General features: G+C 40.9%; 1 protein-coding gene across 2 annotated transcripts in view; it reads left to right on the top strand.

The window, feature by feature from the left end:
* Nucleotides 1-14,766, top strand: part of grik4 (glutamate receptor, ionotropic, kainate 4) — a 271,652-nt gene extending 256,886 nt beyond the window's left edge. For both annotated transcript variants that reach the window (XM_027280740.1, XM_027280739.1), the window contains exons 15-21: nt 5,860-5,969; nt 7,162-7,335; nt 7,813-7,978; nt 8,721-8,946; nt 9,775-9,903; nt 10,035-10,153; nt 11,699-14,766. In XM_027280740.1, the coding sequence (XP_027136541.1) occupies nt 5,860-5,969; nt 7,162-7,335; nt 7,813-7,978; nt 8,721-8,946; nt 9,775-9,903; nt 10,035-10,153; nt 11,699-12,088 (1,314 nt within the window). In that variant the 3' untranslated portion in view covers nt 12,089-14,766. The remainder of the gene's footprint in view (nt 1-5,859; nt 5,970-7,161; nt 7,336-7,812; nt 7,979-8,720; nt 8,947-9,774; nt 9,904-10,034; nt 10,154-11,698) is intronic.
* Nucleotides 14,767-19,363: the final 4,597 nt, after the last annotated feature.

Raw genomic sequence — 19,363 nt, 5'->3', positions numbered from 1 at the left:
CAGGGTGGTCCCTCAGCATGCCTCTAAAAATTCGATATTTGAATTTCTGTGACTGCATTTGTTTAGTTCTAATCCACTGACTATTGATCTGGGGCACAGTGATTTCTACAAGGGGGTTTTCTGCTTATTTCAAACTTTAAATGAAAATTTCAGTCTGATCAATAAGAATGGCAAATGCAATAAAATAAAGCTGCCTGTTGGGTATTAATTACCCTCAGACTATATTTGATCTCTCCTCTTTGTCAGTATGTATGTATCATACATCAGTATGTCTGTCTGTCTCTCACACATATACTGTTTTTCTCTTTTCCTGTGCATCTTTGTAGTCCTGTAGTCACTAATTTCTGTGTATCAAGACATTCTGAACCAATCAATATGGACAATAAAGTAAAAGGCATCCTGTTTTGGCAAAGTGACTCATACGTGTCTCAATGTCGTATCTCAATTTGTTTCCTGAATCGCATTTTAAGCACAATTTAGACCAAAGGCAAAAAAAAAACTAAAATAAATTCATTTCCTGTATGACACAGCAGAAAGAAGCAACAAACCTGGACTGAAACTCTGCTGGTCCCTCCACTCTAAAAATACATTGACTGTCATGGTCAACTTTTCTATATTCAGTATTCAGAAAAGTGACAAATCACAACACTTAATTACCTGACATGATTTGATTTGTGTCAGTGTTTTACATGACACAAAAAGACAGGGGATCTAATTCTCTGGAGGGACCGCTGTTGCTTCGCATACATATTCTGTTGTATGATTTCTGGGGCACCATGTTGAAATAAAATAAAAAATACAGGAAGATATCTCAGACAGCTCTATCTGTCTAAATTCTCCAGCTGTCTTGCCTTGACTGTCATGTCTGTTTGGGGATTTGTAGTGTTGTACTATGCAGTCATGTAATACTGTATATTACCTGGTGTGCGTCCTTGGAGACATACATGTGGTTTGAGGCCATATAAATAGATTTGATTTGCTTTTCCACACAAATCAAAGAGCGCACCTTCACCTCAGCAACCAGTGCAATATGTGAATAGGACATCAGCGTTATGAACCCAGACGTAACCTAGAGCTACTGTCAACATCTTCTCATAAAAAACATCCCTTTCATTACATTTATCATCTGTACAACAAAAAGAAATATGCTGTAAGATCCCAACACTCTGTGGTACTTTATATCAGTGCCAGGTCCACCATTTAAGCATACTTCCTCCCAAAGTATGTGTATGTGTACAAGAGAAAAGGAGAGCGACGTTTAATTAGACATATGAGTTAATTAGGGGTGTGTGTGTGGAAGCCGTGTCAGATGCGTGGCATATGGAGCTTTATTGACTCTGTGGCCACACACGACCTTAGACAAAATTGCACTAACACACCCACATAGTTTCACATATGTGTGTATACATATAATAGTAATAAGACAGGCACTGTATTCCACAGTCGCACACATGTACAAAGCACACTGACATAAAGCCAGACAGCCTAGCGTGCCCAAGAGGCAGCAAGATGTTGTTGTGTATATGACCCTGTGACCTCTGCCAAATCAACCGCTCTCCACAGATTACCCCTGCGGCTATCTCAACAACCATAACAGCTGACAGCTTCTGCTCTGACACAATTAGAAATGCATACACTATCACGGGGACACAGAGAGGAAGATGAGGAAAGACAACATAAAAGAGAATGAGTGAGAAATAGGTAGAAAGAAAAGCAGAAGGGGTGGAGAGACGATGGAGAAACGAGAGCAGAGAAGCAGGCAAGTGAGAGGGAGAGTTGAAATGACAATGGGAAGTCTCCTTCAGTGAGTCAGTATGCAGGCAGGCAGCCTCAGGGGGCAACAGTGTGGTATGAATACCAAGAGGCAGGATGACTAGGTGAAATCCTTGACTGGATAACCTCACCAGCTCCTTCAGCCACCCTCCTGGCATGCAGGCAATCCCCCGAGAGAGACGGTGAGGGAGGAGGGGGTTGAAGGAGGGATGGTTAGAAGTTGAGTGAAGAACAAGGGCACTGGAAGGTAAAATGAATGAGCTTTTGTGCATCTGTGTGTTAAGAAGGAAAAGGGATAGACGCATCCTATAATAGGTAACAACCCCTTGTTATTGTATTTGTTGAGATGTACTCATAAAAACAGGTCATAAAGGATGTTTCACCCTCTCTACTACTTGCGCATTCTCTTCCCCCCTTTGATTTGCCTGACGCCCCCTTATCATCTTAACGTGACCATAAACCGCTATAAAGTGATTCCCCTGCCTCTAATAAAAATAATTTAAACACGGCAGCAAATGTTTATGTGTGAAGAGTCCGTGTAACCTGTGTAATGCTAATGTATACTTATACACTCACATTCTGTGCTTATTTATTGCAGCAGGTTTAATATCTATCTCATGCACCAAGGCAACTACTACTAGTTTGTTAGGTCATTAAGTCAGGGTCTTCCAAGTGTGCCACGGTTGCTGTGTTTTCCCCAGCTTGAAGTGCTACTTGCCGCCTCTGCCCAGTCCTGATGCTCAAGCACGTACTATATCTGCCCTGCTGTGGATGACTGACAGCATAGACAGCTCCTGACAAGCTTTGAAACAGCACATGCACACAAACACACAGTTATTGACAGTCTTGCACACACAGACTCAATTTCTAAAATGAAGACAGAGCAGACCACCTATATGAGTTGTTTGGACAATAATCCTATGCCATTTGGACGGACTGGGAGGTGCATGTGGTTTTATTACTTGTTCTTTCAAGTCAGTTTATCTCTGATCGATATTAACCTACAGAAGTTATTTAGAACTGCACTAACATCAATGACACTGGACCCCCAGTTGCAGAGATAAATCAGAGGTAAGTCTATGTGAAGGACAGTGGCACTCTTTTTAAAAAACAGAAGTCATTCAGTCGGTCCTATGGGCCACATTTGCTCAAACAAGGATTCAGGAGTGTGCTCTGCTCTGCTGTAAACTCTGGCATAGCAAATGTAAACCAGCTGTAAATACAGCATTGGTACATTATGACCTTTATCAAGCTAGTATGGCTTAAGTTATAAAGTTGCTTATGCATCCAGCAGACAATTTGTTTGTGTTTGTGTTTCCAACAACCTGATAAATAAGTAAGTCCAATATTCAGTCTGTTTTTGATCTCTACCCACTCCTGAGGGAAATATTCAGCTTTTTAGCTGCTAAATGCATCACTCTGTTCACCAGCTTGTCACTAACTTTGTCTGACTGCTGTTTGGTGCTGGACAAGTGGTGTGAACTGGGGTTTGTCAAAGCAGAAGTGGAGTGGAAATGAGCCTGAACCAAAACCGTAAGGTTGCTGCAGGAAAATCAAGAGTGAGCTGAAAGCTGCTAAAACGTTTAGAGGAACTGCAGAGTCGGGTGTTAGTAAGGGTTAGTAACGCTTTTCATGCTACACAGTCATTTCGTTCAAACAAAGGAGACATTATAGCAACTATAATAATGTTCTTTGTTGTCACAATATGATAATTAAACAGGTTAAATAAGCTTGTTTCTTCTAGGACTTAGTTTACAAAGCCTATAATGTTTGTAAAATACAAAAAAGATAGATATTCTGACACATGTGGAAAGTACACACTGATTTTTAAAACATTTTATGCAGTTCCCGTTTAGCCTATCTGAATGTCTGTGTGCTTATTAGTGTGTCTCTTACAGCCTCACTGTGGATAACTTCCCCTCCAATCTGCAGAACATAACTTTGTCTCTGAGTCTTAAAGCACACATATTACACCAGACCCAGAGTCAAGATTTCCCAGCAGTGCACAACTCCTACTGTTTTCCTGTTGTCTCTGTGATCTCGGTCTCTTCTTACCTTTCTCTCTGTCTATTTCTGATCTGCTCTCCTGCACCCTTCACTTCTCCACCATCTGTTAGCATGGGAGTCTCCGCAGCTCTCTTCATCTTAATAATAGCACCTCGGTGGGAGCTTAAGATGTGGACAAGTGGGGCAAGCAGTTAACAAAACGCTGGTTCAGCATGCAACAAACCGGACCAGCAAACAGGAGTACTGTCAGCACATCCTGCAGTTACCCTAATAATGCCAGTGCTAACAAAAGGCAGCTTGGCAGTGATACTCACTTTACGACAGTAGTATCTCAGGACCTTTGAGATGACCATTGTGTGTTTCACCACTCCACTGTTCTATTTTCAGACAGCTATCATCACCATCATCATGATAAGCATTGCTCTCCATTCATAGACATTAGAACTGGCAGGCTGATTTGAATCTTGCTAAAAAATTACACTGAATCTCGCTCTTCTATCCTGCTTTTTGCACCACTAATATGCAAGTGATTACAGGCGCATTAATGAATTTTCATCCCTGCGCAAGTCTAAATGGGGGTTCGTTTATCATAACAAATGCCCACCAAAATAACTTCACCCTCTTGCTGCAAATTTAATTTTGGAGGGCCTCAGAGATCTATTGCTGCAGTGTTCTGGCCTGCACAAAGCCCCATAGGAACACCTCATTGAGAATTTTTGCATAAAAGTGATTTGGACGGCAGAGTGCTGCCTGTTGACACAGAAATAAAAGATATGGAATCTCTGTGTGACCTGGACAGTTGTTTGTTTGATCACCTCGACTGTTTAACTGTCTCTGGCCCTGGCAACCAGCTCCGTTTCACAGTCATTAACAGATGGCGGATGTGCATCTGTGTGTAAATAGCTGATATTCCCTTGCTGATGTTCGGTCAGCAGGCTATACACTGAACACTCACATTGGAAATATGAGCATACGCAGACACCCACAAACATAAATAAGCACACACAATCCCTCTCATACTTGGCGCTGGCTCACTAGTAATTGGTTTCATTTAGAAAACAATAGCTGTTGGTGCTGGATAATGAAACATTAGGAGTTAGCCCCTATATTCCCAATGCTCTACTAGCTGCCAACTCTATTTCATTGCTCCTCCAATTCCTCTACCACTGGTTACCAGTCTAACGCGATACATCGCAGCCCACAGCTGCTTCGACACAGTTAGCCTTTCTATCCAAGCCAAAGCTATTAATCTCTTTCCTTTTTTTTCCTCCGAGCTGGGACACTGTGCACTCCCAGTCATACAGGAAGTCAACTATAGGTCACAGAAATGAATTTCTGTTTAATGTAGCTGTAATGGTTTAGTTGATTATTTGACCTTTCTCTTTCTACTGCATGCAACCTTGTAGCGAGTGCAAATTGTGATTGTTGTTGGTAATAATTATGGCCTCTAATTGGACCTACAGTATATAATGTAATTTCATGTGGCAGCACGCTATATACCAATTAACAGGAGTTTGTTATTGTTTCTCTCTGCCAGTATCTCTGATATAAAACCTCTTATCTGTGATGCTGTATCAATATCCAGCTCAGTGCCACGCTGTTGACAATTCATGGGAGACTGAGTGTGTGCTTTTTTACAATGTTGATCTGAAAGTGTACATGCAAATGAGATTCATATAATTAAAGCGCTATCAGTTTAGGACAGGAAAATCTATGCTTATCACAAACCCCTTTATTTACTGTCCCAGTTACCCTTTTCATCTTTTCCAAATTACACAGGTGGCAGTAAATGTTGTTTAACACAAACTGAATTTGGCCTCAGGAGAAAGAATCAACGCTTCAGCCTTTTCTTTTTAATTAATTTTGGCTGCTTACTGTATGGAGACGGTTTTTTCGCATGGTAATTAGTTCATCTTCACCTTTACAAGTAAGCATTTAACCTCTCACTTCCAGGTTCAACAAGCCCATGTTGAGTTTGCTTGTGTGATTTGAACATGACATCAAAGTGATAGGCGGTCTGTGCCGGCTAAAATGATTTTAACCTTGTACTGTCTATGTGTGTGTGTGTGTGTGTTTCAGGGACGCAGGCCAGGTTACTTCTCCTTCCTGGATCCCTTCTCTCCAGGAGTCTGGCTCTTCATGCTTCTGGCCTATTTGGCTGTCAGCTGCGTCCTCTTTCTGGTGGCCAGGTAAAGAGCTCACCAGTAAAATACACTCTGCACAGATGAGAGAGAGAGAGGAAGATAAAACAGCGAGAGACAAACAAAGCGGGTAGAGTACAGAGAGCAAGAACACAGAAAGGCTTGTTTATGGGTTAGATGGAGGAGGAAACAGGTTTTGGTTTCTCTCGACTCTCTCCAGTCTTTCCCGTTGATTTTTTTCCACATCACAGAGCAAGAGATGTTTGCCTCCCAGTGGTAGGTCCCCAGCGTCATACTGACACCTGCTGGTCAGGGAAGGAACTGGCACAACTGCTGCTGAAAATAATTGTTGCTTATACAACAAAAATGTTATTAAATGAGACTGCAAAGAAACTTTATGTACTTATGTAACACCATCTGGAATCAAATGATCTTTCCCCTGACAGGTAGATGTATTACCTCTCTAAATAGAGTTCTATACATGGTATATTGCAATTACCATGTGAGCAACATTAGTAGAAGATGTGAGATATGTAAATTATGATAAATTGGGTGGACAGTCAATCCAAAGTCCTCTTTTCTGTGCAAAACAAACATTGCAAAGTTCAGCTAGAGATGCTAATGTGAGGCTTCCAGTCTGAATTTGACAAATCAAGTAGATGTCTACCAAAGTTATAGTTTTTGCGGACTGAAACTCCTTCTTTATGTCATTATTTCTCCCCGACAGCTCAATAAACAGAGCATCAATCGAGGACTTCTTACTAAAACTACAGAAGATTTGATTTGTGATTGGATCTTTTCACAGTCTGGACGGGGGGAATGACAAAAATGTGAAAGCGTCCTTTAAATTTCTTTATGAAAATTAAATTCTTCGATGTTTTCTTTGTAACTTTTTGCAAATTAGAGCAAATCGCACGCTTGTTTTAAGACTGTTAAGACACACAACAAAGTTGTCACATAACTCCATGCAGTGCCATTTGAACATTACATTTCCTTCACCCATGCTGTTTAAGTAGGCAGCAGATGGGGAATGAAGAGCAGGTTGGTTCTCTCTGGAGAGCCAAGGTGACTTTGTGTTCAGTTGACTAGAGTTGTTTTGCTCCTTGTCTCCATTTCGCTCGCTCTATTTCTCTAGAGTTCAGCCCTCATCAGAATACTTAATCCAACTTTTCATTCCCACTCTTGTTGGCTGTATTCCTCCTCTGATTCTCTCTGTCCTCCATTGTCTTGTTCCCCACAGACTGACACCTTATGAATGGTACAACCCCCACCCGTGTCTAAAGGGTCGCTGTAACCTGCTGATCAACCAGTACTCACTTGGCAATAGTTTCTGGTTCCCTGTTGGAGGCTTCATGCAGCAAGGATCCACCATTGCTCCCAGAGCTCTGTCCACACGTTGTGTCAGCGGAGTGTGGTTAGTACAGAGACACACGAACATGAGTGCATTTGCATATTTTCAGCTTTCAGATTTGCACAGTCGTACTCCCATTTGATTCTGTTCTGTCTGAATATTGTGCATATTGCTCCATCATGGAATGCATTTCATCTTGTGATCTTGAAGCTTCATTCCAAAATTTCCAGGACATCAGGGTTCAAGATGAGATAGTGATGGGAGTTGTGCATGCATATACTTCGTCTTCGTACGTCTGCCTTTGCAGCTAAAACTTCACTTCCTTTCATCCAAACTGAGCATTGTCACCTTCATCCATACACACCCACCCATTCATCCATCCACTGAAAATTCTGCAGTGTCTTCTCCTCTCAGGTGCGCAGTTATTTTAATCCTCCAACACTTTTCACCCATACAATCTATCTTCATACTCCACCCTGCCCATTTACATACTTTTATAGGTGAATACATATGTTCTTGTCTCCTAACTTTCCTCCACAGGTGGGCATTCACATTAATCATAATCTCATCGTACACCGCCAACCTGGCTGCCTTCCTAACAGTCCAGAGGATGGAGGTGCCGATAGAATCAGTAGACGACCTGGCCGATCAGACGGCAATAGAGTACGGCACCATGCATGGAGGATCCACAATGACCTTTTTTCAGGTCAGAGGTTACACACATCATTGTATGTGATTGATTGTTTATACTCCTAAAACACAGACACACACATACACACAGACTCACCTACGAGCCTGCAGTGATCAATAGGCTATCAGTGATGTTATCTCCTCATCACCTCCCTGTCCTTCCTGTCTTCCTCCTCTAACCACAGTTTTATCTGTTTCCTGTCTGCTCCTCGCCACAACCATTCAATATCACTCTCCTCCGGGAGATGGGGCACTGTCCGGGGTCCTAAGACAGACACATACTACCCTCTTCTTTCATCCTTTGAAGATTTGACCTTAGAGAAAGAGTGAGAGAAAGTGTGAGAAACAGACAGTGAAGGATGATATGGAGGGAAGTAAAGAGACATTATCCTTGTCCGTCTTTGTACTTTCACATCCACTGGACCTTGAATAACTCAGGGAAGACAGGCCAAGAGAAAGTAGAGGACAGGTGGTGATGTTAAGTGAAGATTCAGTTTGAAACTCTGGAGCTACTTGAATAGAAAAAAAAAAAGTTCTGCTGAAGAAAAAAACATTCACATTGAACTGCAGCACACCTTTTGGAGAATCAGAGAGTTTAAATCAATCCATCAGTGAAGAAAATGAAAAAGGAAAACACATATCCAAAACCAATATCCACCTCTGCGAAGCTGAAGAAATATGTATCTGCGAATGATTTTGTTTACTGTCTCCCACATCTGACTGTCTGTTTCTCCCGATCACATCTCGCCGCTCTGCAGAACTCTCGCTACCAGACCTACCAGCGTATGTGGAATTTCATGCACTCAAAGCAGCCTAGTGTGTTTGTGAAGAGCACGGAGGAGGGCATCGCCCGTGTCCTCAACTCCAACTATGCCTACTTGCTGGAGAGCACCATGAACGAGTACTACCGCCAGAGAAACTGCAACCTGACGCAGATTGGAGGACTGCTGGACACCAAGGGCTATGGCATCGGCATGCCGCTGGGTGAGTGGGGCGGAGACGGATGGAGAAGAATTAAAAGTAATTGAGAGAAAAGGAGGAAGATAAGTAAGTAAAGGAGAGGAAGGTCAGTGTAAAATGAAGGAAAAAGCTGTTGGCTTTGCTTAAATACACTGTATAATTCATATTGAAGCTAAGAAGGGGGGATGAAGAGAACAGGGGCTTTAGTTGAAGGATACACCATAAACGTCACATTGGGGAGTGTAATTGAAAGTAAAGCCTCAGAAAAGCCAAACCATTAGCTGGTATCATGAGGGAAAATGATGCAAAAAGTAAGAAACTAGAGAGAAAGAAACTAGACTTAAATATAGCAGCTGTTTGCACGCTGTGATGGGAGAAACGAGGACAAGAGAAAGGGAATTTGAAATATTGTTCATGTTTAATGTGGATTTGTTGCTTTATGATTCTCCCACTGCTGAAATAAACACATGGTTTAGTTTCACTTTGATCCCAGGTTAAGTCTAACTGCAGGCGGGGGGTGGGGGAGTAAACAGGATTAATTTCAATTACTTTGATCTTTAAAGGATAGATAAATCCACCTTTTAGTGGATGATGTTCCATACGGTGATGTGACATGTGGAACACTGTTAAATCATAGCAAGCCCTTTAATCTCATATTAAAAATCTTTTTTTTAAAAATTGAAACAAAGGCTTTTAATGTAGTGACATAATTTCACATTACCACAGTAAATCAGAAGAAAAACTCATTAAATTGAGTTTTGTTTCGGCTGGAAAGAAGTAGATTTTTTTCCCCCCCTGAAGCTGAAGAGATTTTGTGTGCAGGTGTGAGCTTTGCCCCTTTCTTCCCTGCAGGGTCAGTGTACCGTGATGAGTTTGACCTGGCCATCCTCAAAATGCAGGAGGACAATCGTTTGGAGATCCTCAAGAGGAAGTGGTGGGATGGTGGCAAGTGTCCAAAAGAGGAGGACCACCGTGCCAAAGGTTTGTCTCCAGTTAATCCTCATCTGTTTGTCCTTCAGCTGTGTACTTCAGCTTTATTTTCTTTGTCTCCTTTTTCTGCCTTAACAAATCCCCTCTTCATCACTCCTCTTGTAATTTCCTGTTGTCTGCAGGCCTGGGCATGGAGAACATCGGCGGCATCTTTGTAGTGCTGGTGTGTGGCCTGCTGGTGGCTATCTTCATGGCAGTGCTGGAGTTTGTCTGGATGTTAAGGCAGACACCAGGAAATGAGGTGAGAGAGGGCTATCTAACCTGCATCTGCTTTGTCTCCCTCTCCCCTCCCTGGTACCCTCCCCCCCGTGGAGCTACTAGGCTTTCCAACTTCCAGCTTTGACAGGGAGTGTAGCAGGTGTCATCTCCTTCTTCCACTGGGTTCCACTTGGCACCCAATCTTCCTCCGTCAGAATCAGCACAAAACCAAAGATATACCTCACTTATACCTCACTTAGAGTACATGCATATATGGATTATTTATATTTCTATTTATTTATAGCAGTAGAAGATTCATAGAGAATATATATTGCATAAAATATCATATATACAATTGAATGTAGTTGGATCTTATTGGTGATGAATACATGCTTACAGGGTGCTACCAATGAGATTTCACTCGTAAAAATAATTGTGATGTTTATTTTAGCCTTAATCCAATCATCTTTTTACTTAAAAGATGTCTGGCATTGTGTGCACATCTTCACTCAAAAGAAATTATTCATCCCATCAGAGGGTGAATGATGAGGGACAGTAATGGACTATGTGTCACCGTCAAAATCAAGTATTTTTCATTGTGAAAAGATTGACGTGGTTTCCACAAATAGTGTGTAATCAGTATAATCCTAAAAATTGTGTAAATGATCAATCAGAATGATATATACTATATAATCAAATACATTTTGATGTAGCTTCATCTGGAGTGAGGACTAAAAAAGCAATATGTGTCCAGTCTTGTCAAAGATCTCCTGCTGTTTGATCAGGGCAAAGGCCAGTTTAAATATCCACAATATGAGTTCTGTTAGTGAAGGAGCTCTGCTGAGCTACTCATGAGGCAGGGACGACATTAAACAGAAGAAGAAGAAAAAAAAAACTGCAATACAGCGAGAGAAAGATGTGCATGCAGTGTTCTGATTATTTCTGATGTGATTCCTTTAAAAAGATACTTGATAACTGTCTTTTCAAATGGACTCCACACTGTGATTTTAATTCAATAAACATGCAGAATGTGAAAGTCAAAAAGCAACTCATGTGATTTCTTCTTTTTGAGCAGCATAGATCGGTGTTTCACTCTAACTTGTGAACCCTGTGTGTGTGTGTGTGTTTGTGTATGTGCGTGCAATTATTTGTGTGTTTACACCTGTGTGCATCTGTATACCGTGCCCGTGTGCAGCATGTGTGGATTGATAATTAGTCTCTCTTGTCTTGCACTTCAACTGCAGTATCATGTCTTTGTAAATATTTGAGTTCATACTGTAGATACCCAGTGGAGCCCTCAATCATCAGTCCAGGGATTGAAATGTGTGTGTTACATCCCTGTATGTGTCTGAAAAGTGTTTTTTTTTTAAATTACATATGTACTGTGTGTGTTATTTTTACTGCTGGTTGTTTTATCTGTCGATTCCACTATATAAACATAACCAAGAAACGTGTGTGTTGTGTGTCTGTGATGTCCATCAGTCCTGATCAAGTCAGTCAGTCAGTGAGTTGTCTGGGCTCTCTCCCTTTCTCTCCCTCTCTTATCCCCCTCTCCCCTATCTTTTTCTCCCTGTGTGTGTGCTTGCAGCAGTCAGTGTGTGAGGAGATGCTGAGGGAGCTCCAGGGGATCGTCCTGTGTCGCGACAGCCTGCAGTTGAGGCGCCGGCGGGCAACTTCAATGATGCGGCCGCGGCCTTTACCCCTGGAGGAGCGTCGGGCACGAGCTGCCACCGTCAGCCTCAGCAACGGCAAGCTATGTGGGGGCACCGGACTGCCTGAACCCCTCTCCCACAGACTGGCGCAGGAGGCAGCCCTGGTTGCGAGAGGTTGCAGCCACATCCGGATTTGCCCAGAGTGCCGGCGCTTCCAGGGACTGAGGATGCGTCCCGCTGGGGCCACCGGGGCCCTCCCTTCTCCCACACACAGTGAGGAGAGCATAGAGTGGGACAAGACCACAAATAGCAGTGAACCTGAATAACGCCTGGTGATACCAACAGGACTGACTTTCGGAGAAGCCACCTCTCTACTTTCCAGGGATCAAAGATAACATTTTTTTAATTCAGCCATTGGGAGCTTGATGTTAAAGGGCAGGACAGTGCTGCAAACTTTGCTTTGCCCTAGAGGCAACAGCCAGTAGTCTGTTTTGGAATCTCCTTGGGTGAATTTTTTTCCTTTGTCATAGGAGAAACTGATGAGTCTGTCTCGTTGTGGTCTGTCCCTGTTGGCCCTTTGTACCGTGCAAAACAGGACGGACAAAAACAGCTACGGGGCATTTGTACTATGCAGTATTTTCAGTCATTTATCATTGTGCTGTTTCTTTTTTTTTCCTTTTTAAATTATTTCTGTCCTCTGTTGGATTATCAGTACTGAATATAGTTATTCTATTGTTCTTAAAAAAAAAAAAATTTAAAAGTTCCTTTTTTTATCTGACAATTTACTGTATGAACGTATATTGCCTCTGAAGAGCTGCAAAGATGAAAAGACTAATGCAAGGTCATTCTTCAATTGCTTTTATTTTGAAAGTGCCAAAAACCATAAGTATTATCTTGTGGCTGAAGAAAGCACCACAGCCTTGAGAAGACAACAAACTCAACTGAACCCAGAAAACAAACAAATCGAGACAGACAGACAGACAGACAGACACACAGACTTCTTTTATAGTAGTGATATTCTATTAAAAAACATGTTTTAACTGTTGGTATCTCTGAAAGACAGCGATGCATGTCCAGAGGTGTTGGCAGGTTGCTCATTGAATGATTATTGCTAAAGTGGTGACTGAGTAGCTGAAAGAATGATTTCCTGTTTTGAATACCTGCTTAAAAACACGATGGCTGCACACACATACACGAAGACATCCATTTCTTTCCCTTCTTCTTCTCTGTGTTACTTTCTCCTCCGTCTGTCTTACATCTTTGACACCATGACACCTTTATTGTCTCATCCCCTGACTTCTTTATGATCTCTCACTTAAAAATACACACAGTCTCCTGCACAGCATAGACGCTCTGTTAGAGATTACAGGCTTTTCTCCATCGCACATATTTAAGAATGATTCAGGTCCCATCAAGACAAGCCAGTGAAACTAAATGAAACCCAGCATATATCAGAACAAACCAAAAGTCCCTGGTAAAAGTAAAAGGGTTTTTTATATCAACAATCGACTTGAGTTCTTTTAAATGTCAAGGCAGTTAAACTTTTATTGAATGTGATGTTTTACACACTGCTTTCAAGGAGTATTTCAGTTCAGATTAACCTAGATGCTCCCGTTTTTGTACTTTTATTTTGCAAAAAAAAAAAAAAAAACTAAACCAAAAGTTGGAACATATTAATCAGGTCTTTAAGAGAGAGATTTTTTGAATAGAAAACATCATTGTAAAATCAATTTGATTGAAGCCAAGTTAATTACTTTCTGAAATGTATTAATTTGGTTACAGTTGTCTTTGTTTAAATTGTACCATACCTTCAGGCATGAAACAATGAGAACAAAGCACCAGTGACAGGATTCTTAGGATTCTTGGGTTACTTTCTGCATAGACTGTGACACGTGACATAGTATTTTCCCACTGAACTGGTTTGAATGTGTTACTATATGATAGCCTGATAGCCTGTTGCACGGTCGGAATCGGCGGCCATCCACCTGTCTACACTGCTCCTTGCTTATCTCTGATGTGTCCATCATTTTAACTCTGCCTACCAGGTTCTGTCAATCACCATCCCTCAAAACTAGGCCACCAACTTGACACTGCTTGAAGATACCGCTGCAGTATCTCTCTTGTTGTACTTTTATTAGCCACAATTCACTTTCTATCTTCATCATTTTTTACCTGCAGGTTGTCATGGCTAGAAATTTTCTGTATGTGCTCTTTTCAAGTAAAAGGAGTGAATGTTGAATTGAGGTGTCTAATCTTTTGATCACTCGCCATGTTTTCTTCATGTTTCTTTGCTTTACCGGCAATAGGTCACATCTCATTCTTTACATGTCACACAATCAAACTATATGATGGCACCTACACGCAAACCACGCCAATATACATCTTGCCATGTCCACAAAAGCTTAAAGAAACTGATAACAAAGAATTCAAGAAAAAAGAAACAACTATTTTCACAAATATTACAGCCCTTTAAAAGAAAAAACACCAGGCAATGGTTGAACGCTTGAACAGAATCTGGCAAACAATTCAATGTCCTCTTCACGTTTAAATAAATGTTTTTGTTTCTGTGATAACTGACGGAGGAATAACTTTGATATTGGGGATGAGCATTTTCCCTCTGAGAAAAAAAAAAAAAAAGTAATTCATCATAATTATCCTGCATTTTCCTACGTCATTCACCGTGCATAATTGTATTTTTTGTTCATGTAGAATCGCCTCAGTCACACCTTGTTGTTGAATCATTTTGTCATTTGTTGCATCATTTCTGCTGCAACATCTCTTGCCCAAACTGCCTCTATATTTTTAAAGTACCTGTTATTGCATGAACGGCCATGATTGGTATGCTGTTTCAGAAGCTGGTGAGTGTGTAAGACTGTGGTAGATCAAGCGCTGACAGACCTGGAGTGAACTGCAGTATTTGCATAATTGTACTAATACAGAGTTTTGAGTGAACTGGTGGTTCTGAACATTTTGGGTGACTGGAATTACAAATTAGTGGAATCTCTATTTGCCTTTTTCTTTCTTACTTTGTCACTGTCAGATCATTTAATTGCTGAAAAAGTGTTTCAGGACTTCAGATAGCATTTTGTATCAGGTCTGTAGTGAGACTGAACTCCCACAAAAATCCACCAGTGTTTGAAACAGCACTGAATCTGCTCGATCCTGACCTGCACCACATAGAAATGAATGGGAATTGCAGAGGCATTATGTTAACATCTACTTAAGCATCATTAGTGCCAGTGCACTTAATACATTGTTCTACAGATGGTGTATAAATACAGTATGGGTTCCCCAGTAATGGTCCAAAGTGTTGCACATTAGAAGCTGATTATGTTAATAGACCAGAGAGATGTGTACAATGTTTATATGGACACATTATTCCATTTAGACACACATACATATGAAAACATACATGGATTGTGAGTATAATGGTGACAAACAAAACTCCTCACTGGCGCATCATGTTCACTTTCTACATTCCTTTATATAATTACTTGTTAAAGGCCAATTGCCGAGAAAATTGCGAGAGAGAAAAAGCATCCACATTTCATTACCAGTTTTATAAAAAGAAGTTTCTATCCATTTGCTGAATGTCACTAAGAAACTCATGAGAGAAAGAGGGCTCTCTCTGCACCCGATGCTAACTTCTTAAACACTAAAAACATTTACAGGGGTGCTAAATCAAGCGTAGTTGGAATGAGATTGCCAATTACCTTGAAGGCACGAGAAGCAGTAGAGTAAGAATTAACACAAATCCCACTGAAACACTGGGCGACCTTCGCTGGGAGACCACTGAGAGAGATGGCAGGGTTTGGCTGCTATATATTTTATATGCTTTATTTTCTTATGTTGACATTTTTATTCCATTATAAATACATTTCTTAAAACAACCTCCATTCTGTGGGGTTCTGGTTTGGTCTCTTCTTTGCTGTGACGTATATGACCTTCTGAGCTGCTTAGATCTGTCATGCAAAATAGCATCTGAGTGCACTTTGTTTTTCAGGTTTTATTATTCAACTGGGAGAATATTAAGACAGTGCACCAGTTTTGTTGTGACATATGCGCACGCAGAGAGGCAGTATGAGGATGTATGGGTTTCTAGCTGAGTAAACATGGACAATGGTTGAGTGAACCAGAAGAAGCTGATGCATCTACCTCTCGTATCTCTCCCATAACTGAATGAATTAACGTCTGCACACTTGTGAATCAGTCGAACAGCTGAGAACCTGTGTGGGTGGGAAGTCTTAAAGGAGGCTAATGAGTTTAACAACTCATTCATGTGTTATATGCCCATCCACTCACCCGTACTCCATCTATCAAAGTGATTTTCAGTGGATATTTCCCTCTCCTCTCAGGATAGTGAGTGAATGCCACGTAACCTCCTGCATCTGATTTACAGTTTAATTCAGACTGCCTCCCTCCCTCCTCTCCCAGTGCCTGTCTCACCATCTTTCCTCTGCAGCATTAGAGATGACAAGTTTTGTTAGTACGTCAACAACCTGCATGTCATGGTGCATATCTGCAGCGCACACATGTCCACATCACTCTTAACAATCGTGACACACGTGCATAAACACCCGGCGCTACCTGTATGTCACTGCTGTGTCAAGTTTATTTCATCGTGCTCATGCTTCTCCTTCTGCCTCCGGCGCTTATGGTCCATAAATTCAGTGCACCTCTACCCACCACTGCCTAGCTGCCATTGGATTTATGGAGCCTGTGATGCGCAATGAGTGCCTGCAGAGGTGTGTGAAAATCTACTTTACTCCTTATGCTTACCCAGTTGTAGCACACAGCAATACCAATTTCCCTGTAGTTGATTGTTATTCTGCAAGGATTTAGGAGTTATGGTGTACTGAGTTTGACGTAAACAGCTCACATCCCATACGCCTCAAGAGTGACTTTTCTTATCAGTCCATTCCATGTAAATAAATAAATGGTTTTCATTCACATAAAATTCATTTTTTTGAGTAACACAAGCTCCATGTCCAGTTCTAGGAGGCCAAAACATTAAACCTGGTGTATCGAAACTAATGTGAGTCAGTAAGTGCAGTCAGTATGATTCAGTTGCCTCCTAATAGCAATTGTTAAATCTATTCATTCAGTTTCTACTGCCAAGATTGCATCCCTTTGTCAAACAATTGCTTTCTCTTCTCTGACAGCAGATTCCCCAAGGTTAACAGCATACATGTTTACATCAGCCCCATAACAGTTACTAATGAGCACTGGATCTAAGGATACCAGGTGAGAGACAAAACATATTATCAGTGGAAACTACCTAATTCACAGTGAGACTGGTGCACATTTTTAAGTGAGAGCTTTCTATTGATTTCTATTGATTAATTGCAAAAAAGCTTGTTGTTGTTGTTGTTGTTGTTGTTGTTGTTGTCATTGTGTGCTCAAAGGTATTCAGAGTGCAAGAATTCTCTCCAAGGTGAGATACTGTCAAGGCTGTTATACAGCCTTTTGTTTGCTGACAGTTGTTGTTGAACATATTGACCAAAACATCTTGGCATTGTTTGTCTTTCAGAGAAATAAAATGGAGCTTCATTTACTCTGTGTTTCGTTCCCTCACTATTCAGTCCTCCGTTTATCAATGCCCCACACTTCCCAGATGGGGAAGTGTTGATTACCTAGTTGTGTGAGTGTGTGTGTGTGTGAGTAAATTTGTGTGTGCATGCGTGGGTGTATTTGTGTGTGTATGTGATCTCTCTCATGTACATACTTTCGAGGGAAATCACAGTATGGGCATCATGATTCACCATCTTGTTGCATCATTACCCGAAAGCTGAACAGTAGACAGCCAAGGCAAATTCCAGCAAGGCAGCCACAGTCATTGTCAGGTATTCATGAGAAAATTAAAAAAGGCTTTATTGTGGAAATCAGTCAGATGGGTATCGCATAACAAAACCAAAGAATAGTAGTACAAGTCTTTGTTGACTTTGGATTCATTCATTGTGAAAGATTGACGTAAACATCAGTCACTTTCTATAATGACATTGAAAATGCATCAATGACAGTGTATAAATTAAATCAACAAAGATAAACCTGCAGATAAATGGAATATACACCATAGCTTTATATTTAGGAATGGAAAGTAACTAAGTACATTCAGATATTTTGCTTACCATCTCATGCTACTTTATACTTCAACTCCACTGCATATCAGAGGGAACTATTCTGCTTCCACAGCAACACATTTATTTGAATTATTAAAGGTCAAACCAGTGGTTCTCTTTGATTTGTTACACCTTACAAAAAAAACAGTGCCACTGTTAGCAGGTCTACAAAAGAGATATAAAGAGATATTTCCCTTCTAAACGTCTCAGATGATTTCATTTAAATCACTGTTTGAGTATCAAAGAGGTGAAATTGTCCAAAAATTGTACAAAAACAGCATTAAAGAAATATGCTATCATAAATAGGTTTTATCATCCTTTCTGTCCCTTTAATCTTTTCACGACCCCTCAGATTTGTCTTGTGACCCAAACCTTAGATTAGAAATCACAGACTAAGAAACCTGTATAGATATATATTAGTTGTTAAAACTACCTCCACATTAACCAGCTACAGTAAACAGTTACAGTAAAATGATACATATGTACTGATACATCAGTATCAACATTCTTATAATGTAATATAGTTCTATATATCATGTCAGAGGCCATTGTCCTGCAAAACAAGTATTTTTACTTTTGATACATTTTATTTCATTCGATTTTGAATGCAGGACTACCTTTTCACATTGAAGTACCGGTACTTATTTCTTCCACGACTGACTACTATAGAATATTTTTATAGTAGCATTTCCATAAGGGGGCTGTGCTATATGGTACACTGCTAATGAAATGTTTTTTGTGTCCCTCCCTAAGGTGCACTATGCTTATCTCATTTTGAGCACTGGGATGGCAGCAGTCAACCCCATTAAACTCTAAACAAACAGAAAGACATACCCTCTAAAGGCAGCAGCTCCTTGTGGTTTGAGGAGAAAATATTGGTTTTCAGATAACGGCCTCTTGAGTTCCGTGTTAATTGGTCGTTAGAGCACAGAATTATCTAAATCCACGAGTAAATGATTCATTACCCCACAGATGAGAGGCTAAAAAATTGCACTGGGCCATGAAAAAGGCACACAAATGACAGCCTTGGAAGTAAAATCTGTTTATCTGGCTCCCCGCAGGGGAAGTCAGGGTTTATTGATGCTGGGCAGCTAAATCATATTTCCTGCACCATTAACTGTTATTTTGCCTTTTTCTTGTTATTGTCTATCGTCAGTCTACCTCATATTGAAGATTACTTTTTGTTTACTTTTTCCAGTTGTGGGTTCCAGTTGTGGGTTGAACGCTGCAGTCTAGCTGCATTACAGTCGAGCAGTGGTGGTAATGTAGTCTCTTGCGTCTCTGTGGTTCGTGTGGCCAGTTTCATCTTACGCGTTCTTCCTTGTTACCATATTTGACCTCTGGGCTCCTGACTCAGCATAAAACACGGTCTGAAAATTGCATCTACATTTCCATCTCTGCTTACACACCTACCTGCAAGATCATGATAGTCTTTGCTGTTTATGTACAGTACAGCACAGTATACTCTTACCCAGGCTCACA

This window comes from Larimichthys crocea, chromosome VII, assembly GCF_000972845.2.
Source record: "Larimichthys crocea isolate SSNF chromosome VII, L_crocea_2.0, whole genome shotgun sequence".
NCBI classification, from domain to species: Eukaryota; Metazoa; Chordata; class Actinopteri; family Sciaenidae; genus Larimichthys; species Larimichthys crocea.
Note: the sequence above shows the minus strand (reverse complement) of the source record. Positions and strands in the feature narration are given on the sequence as shown.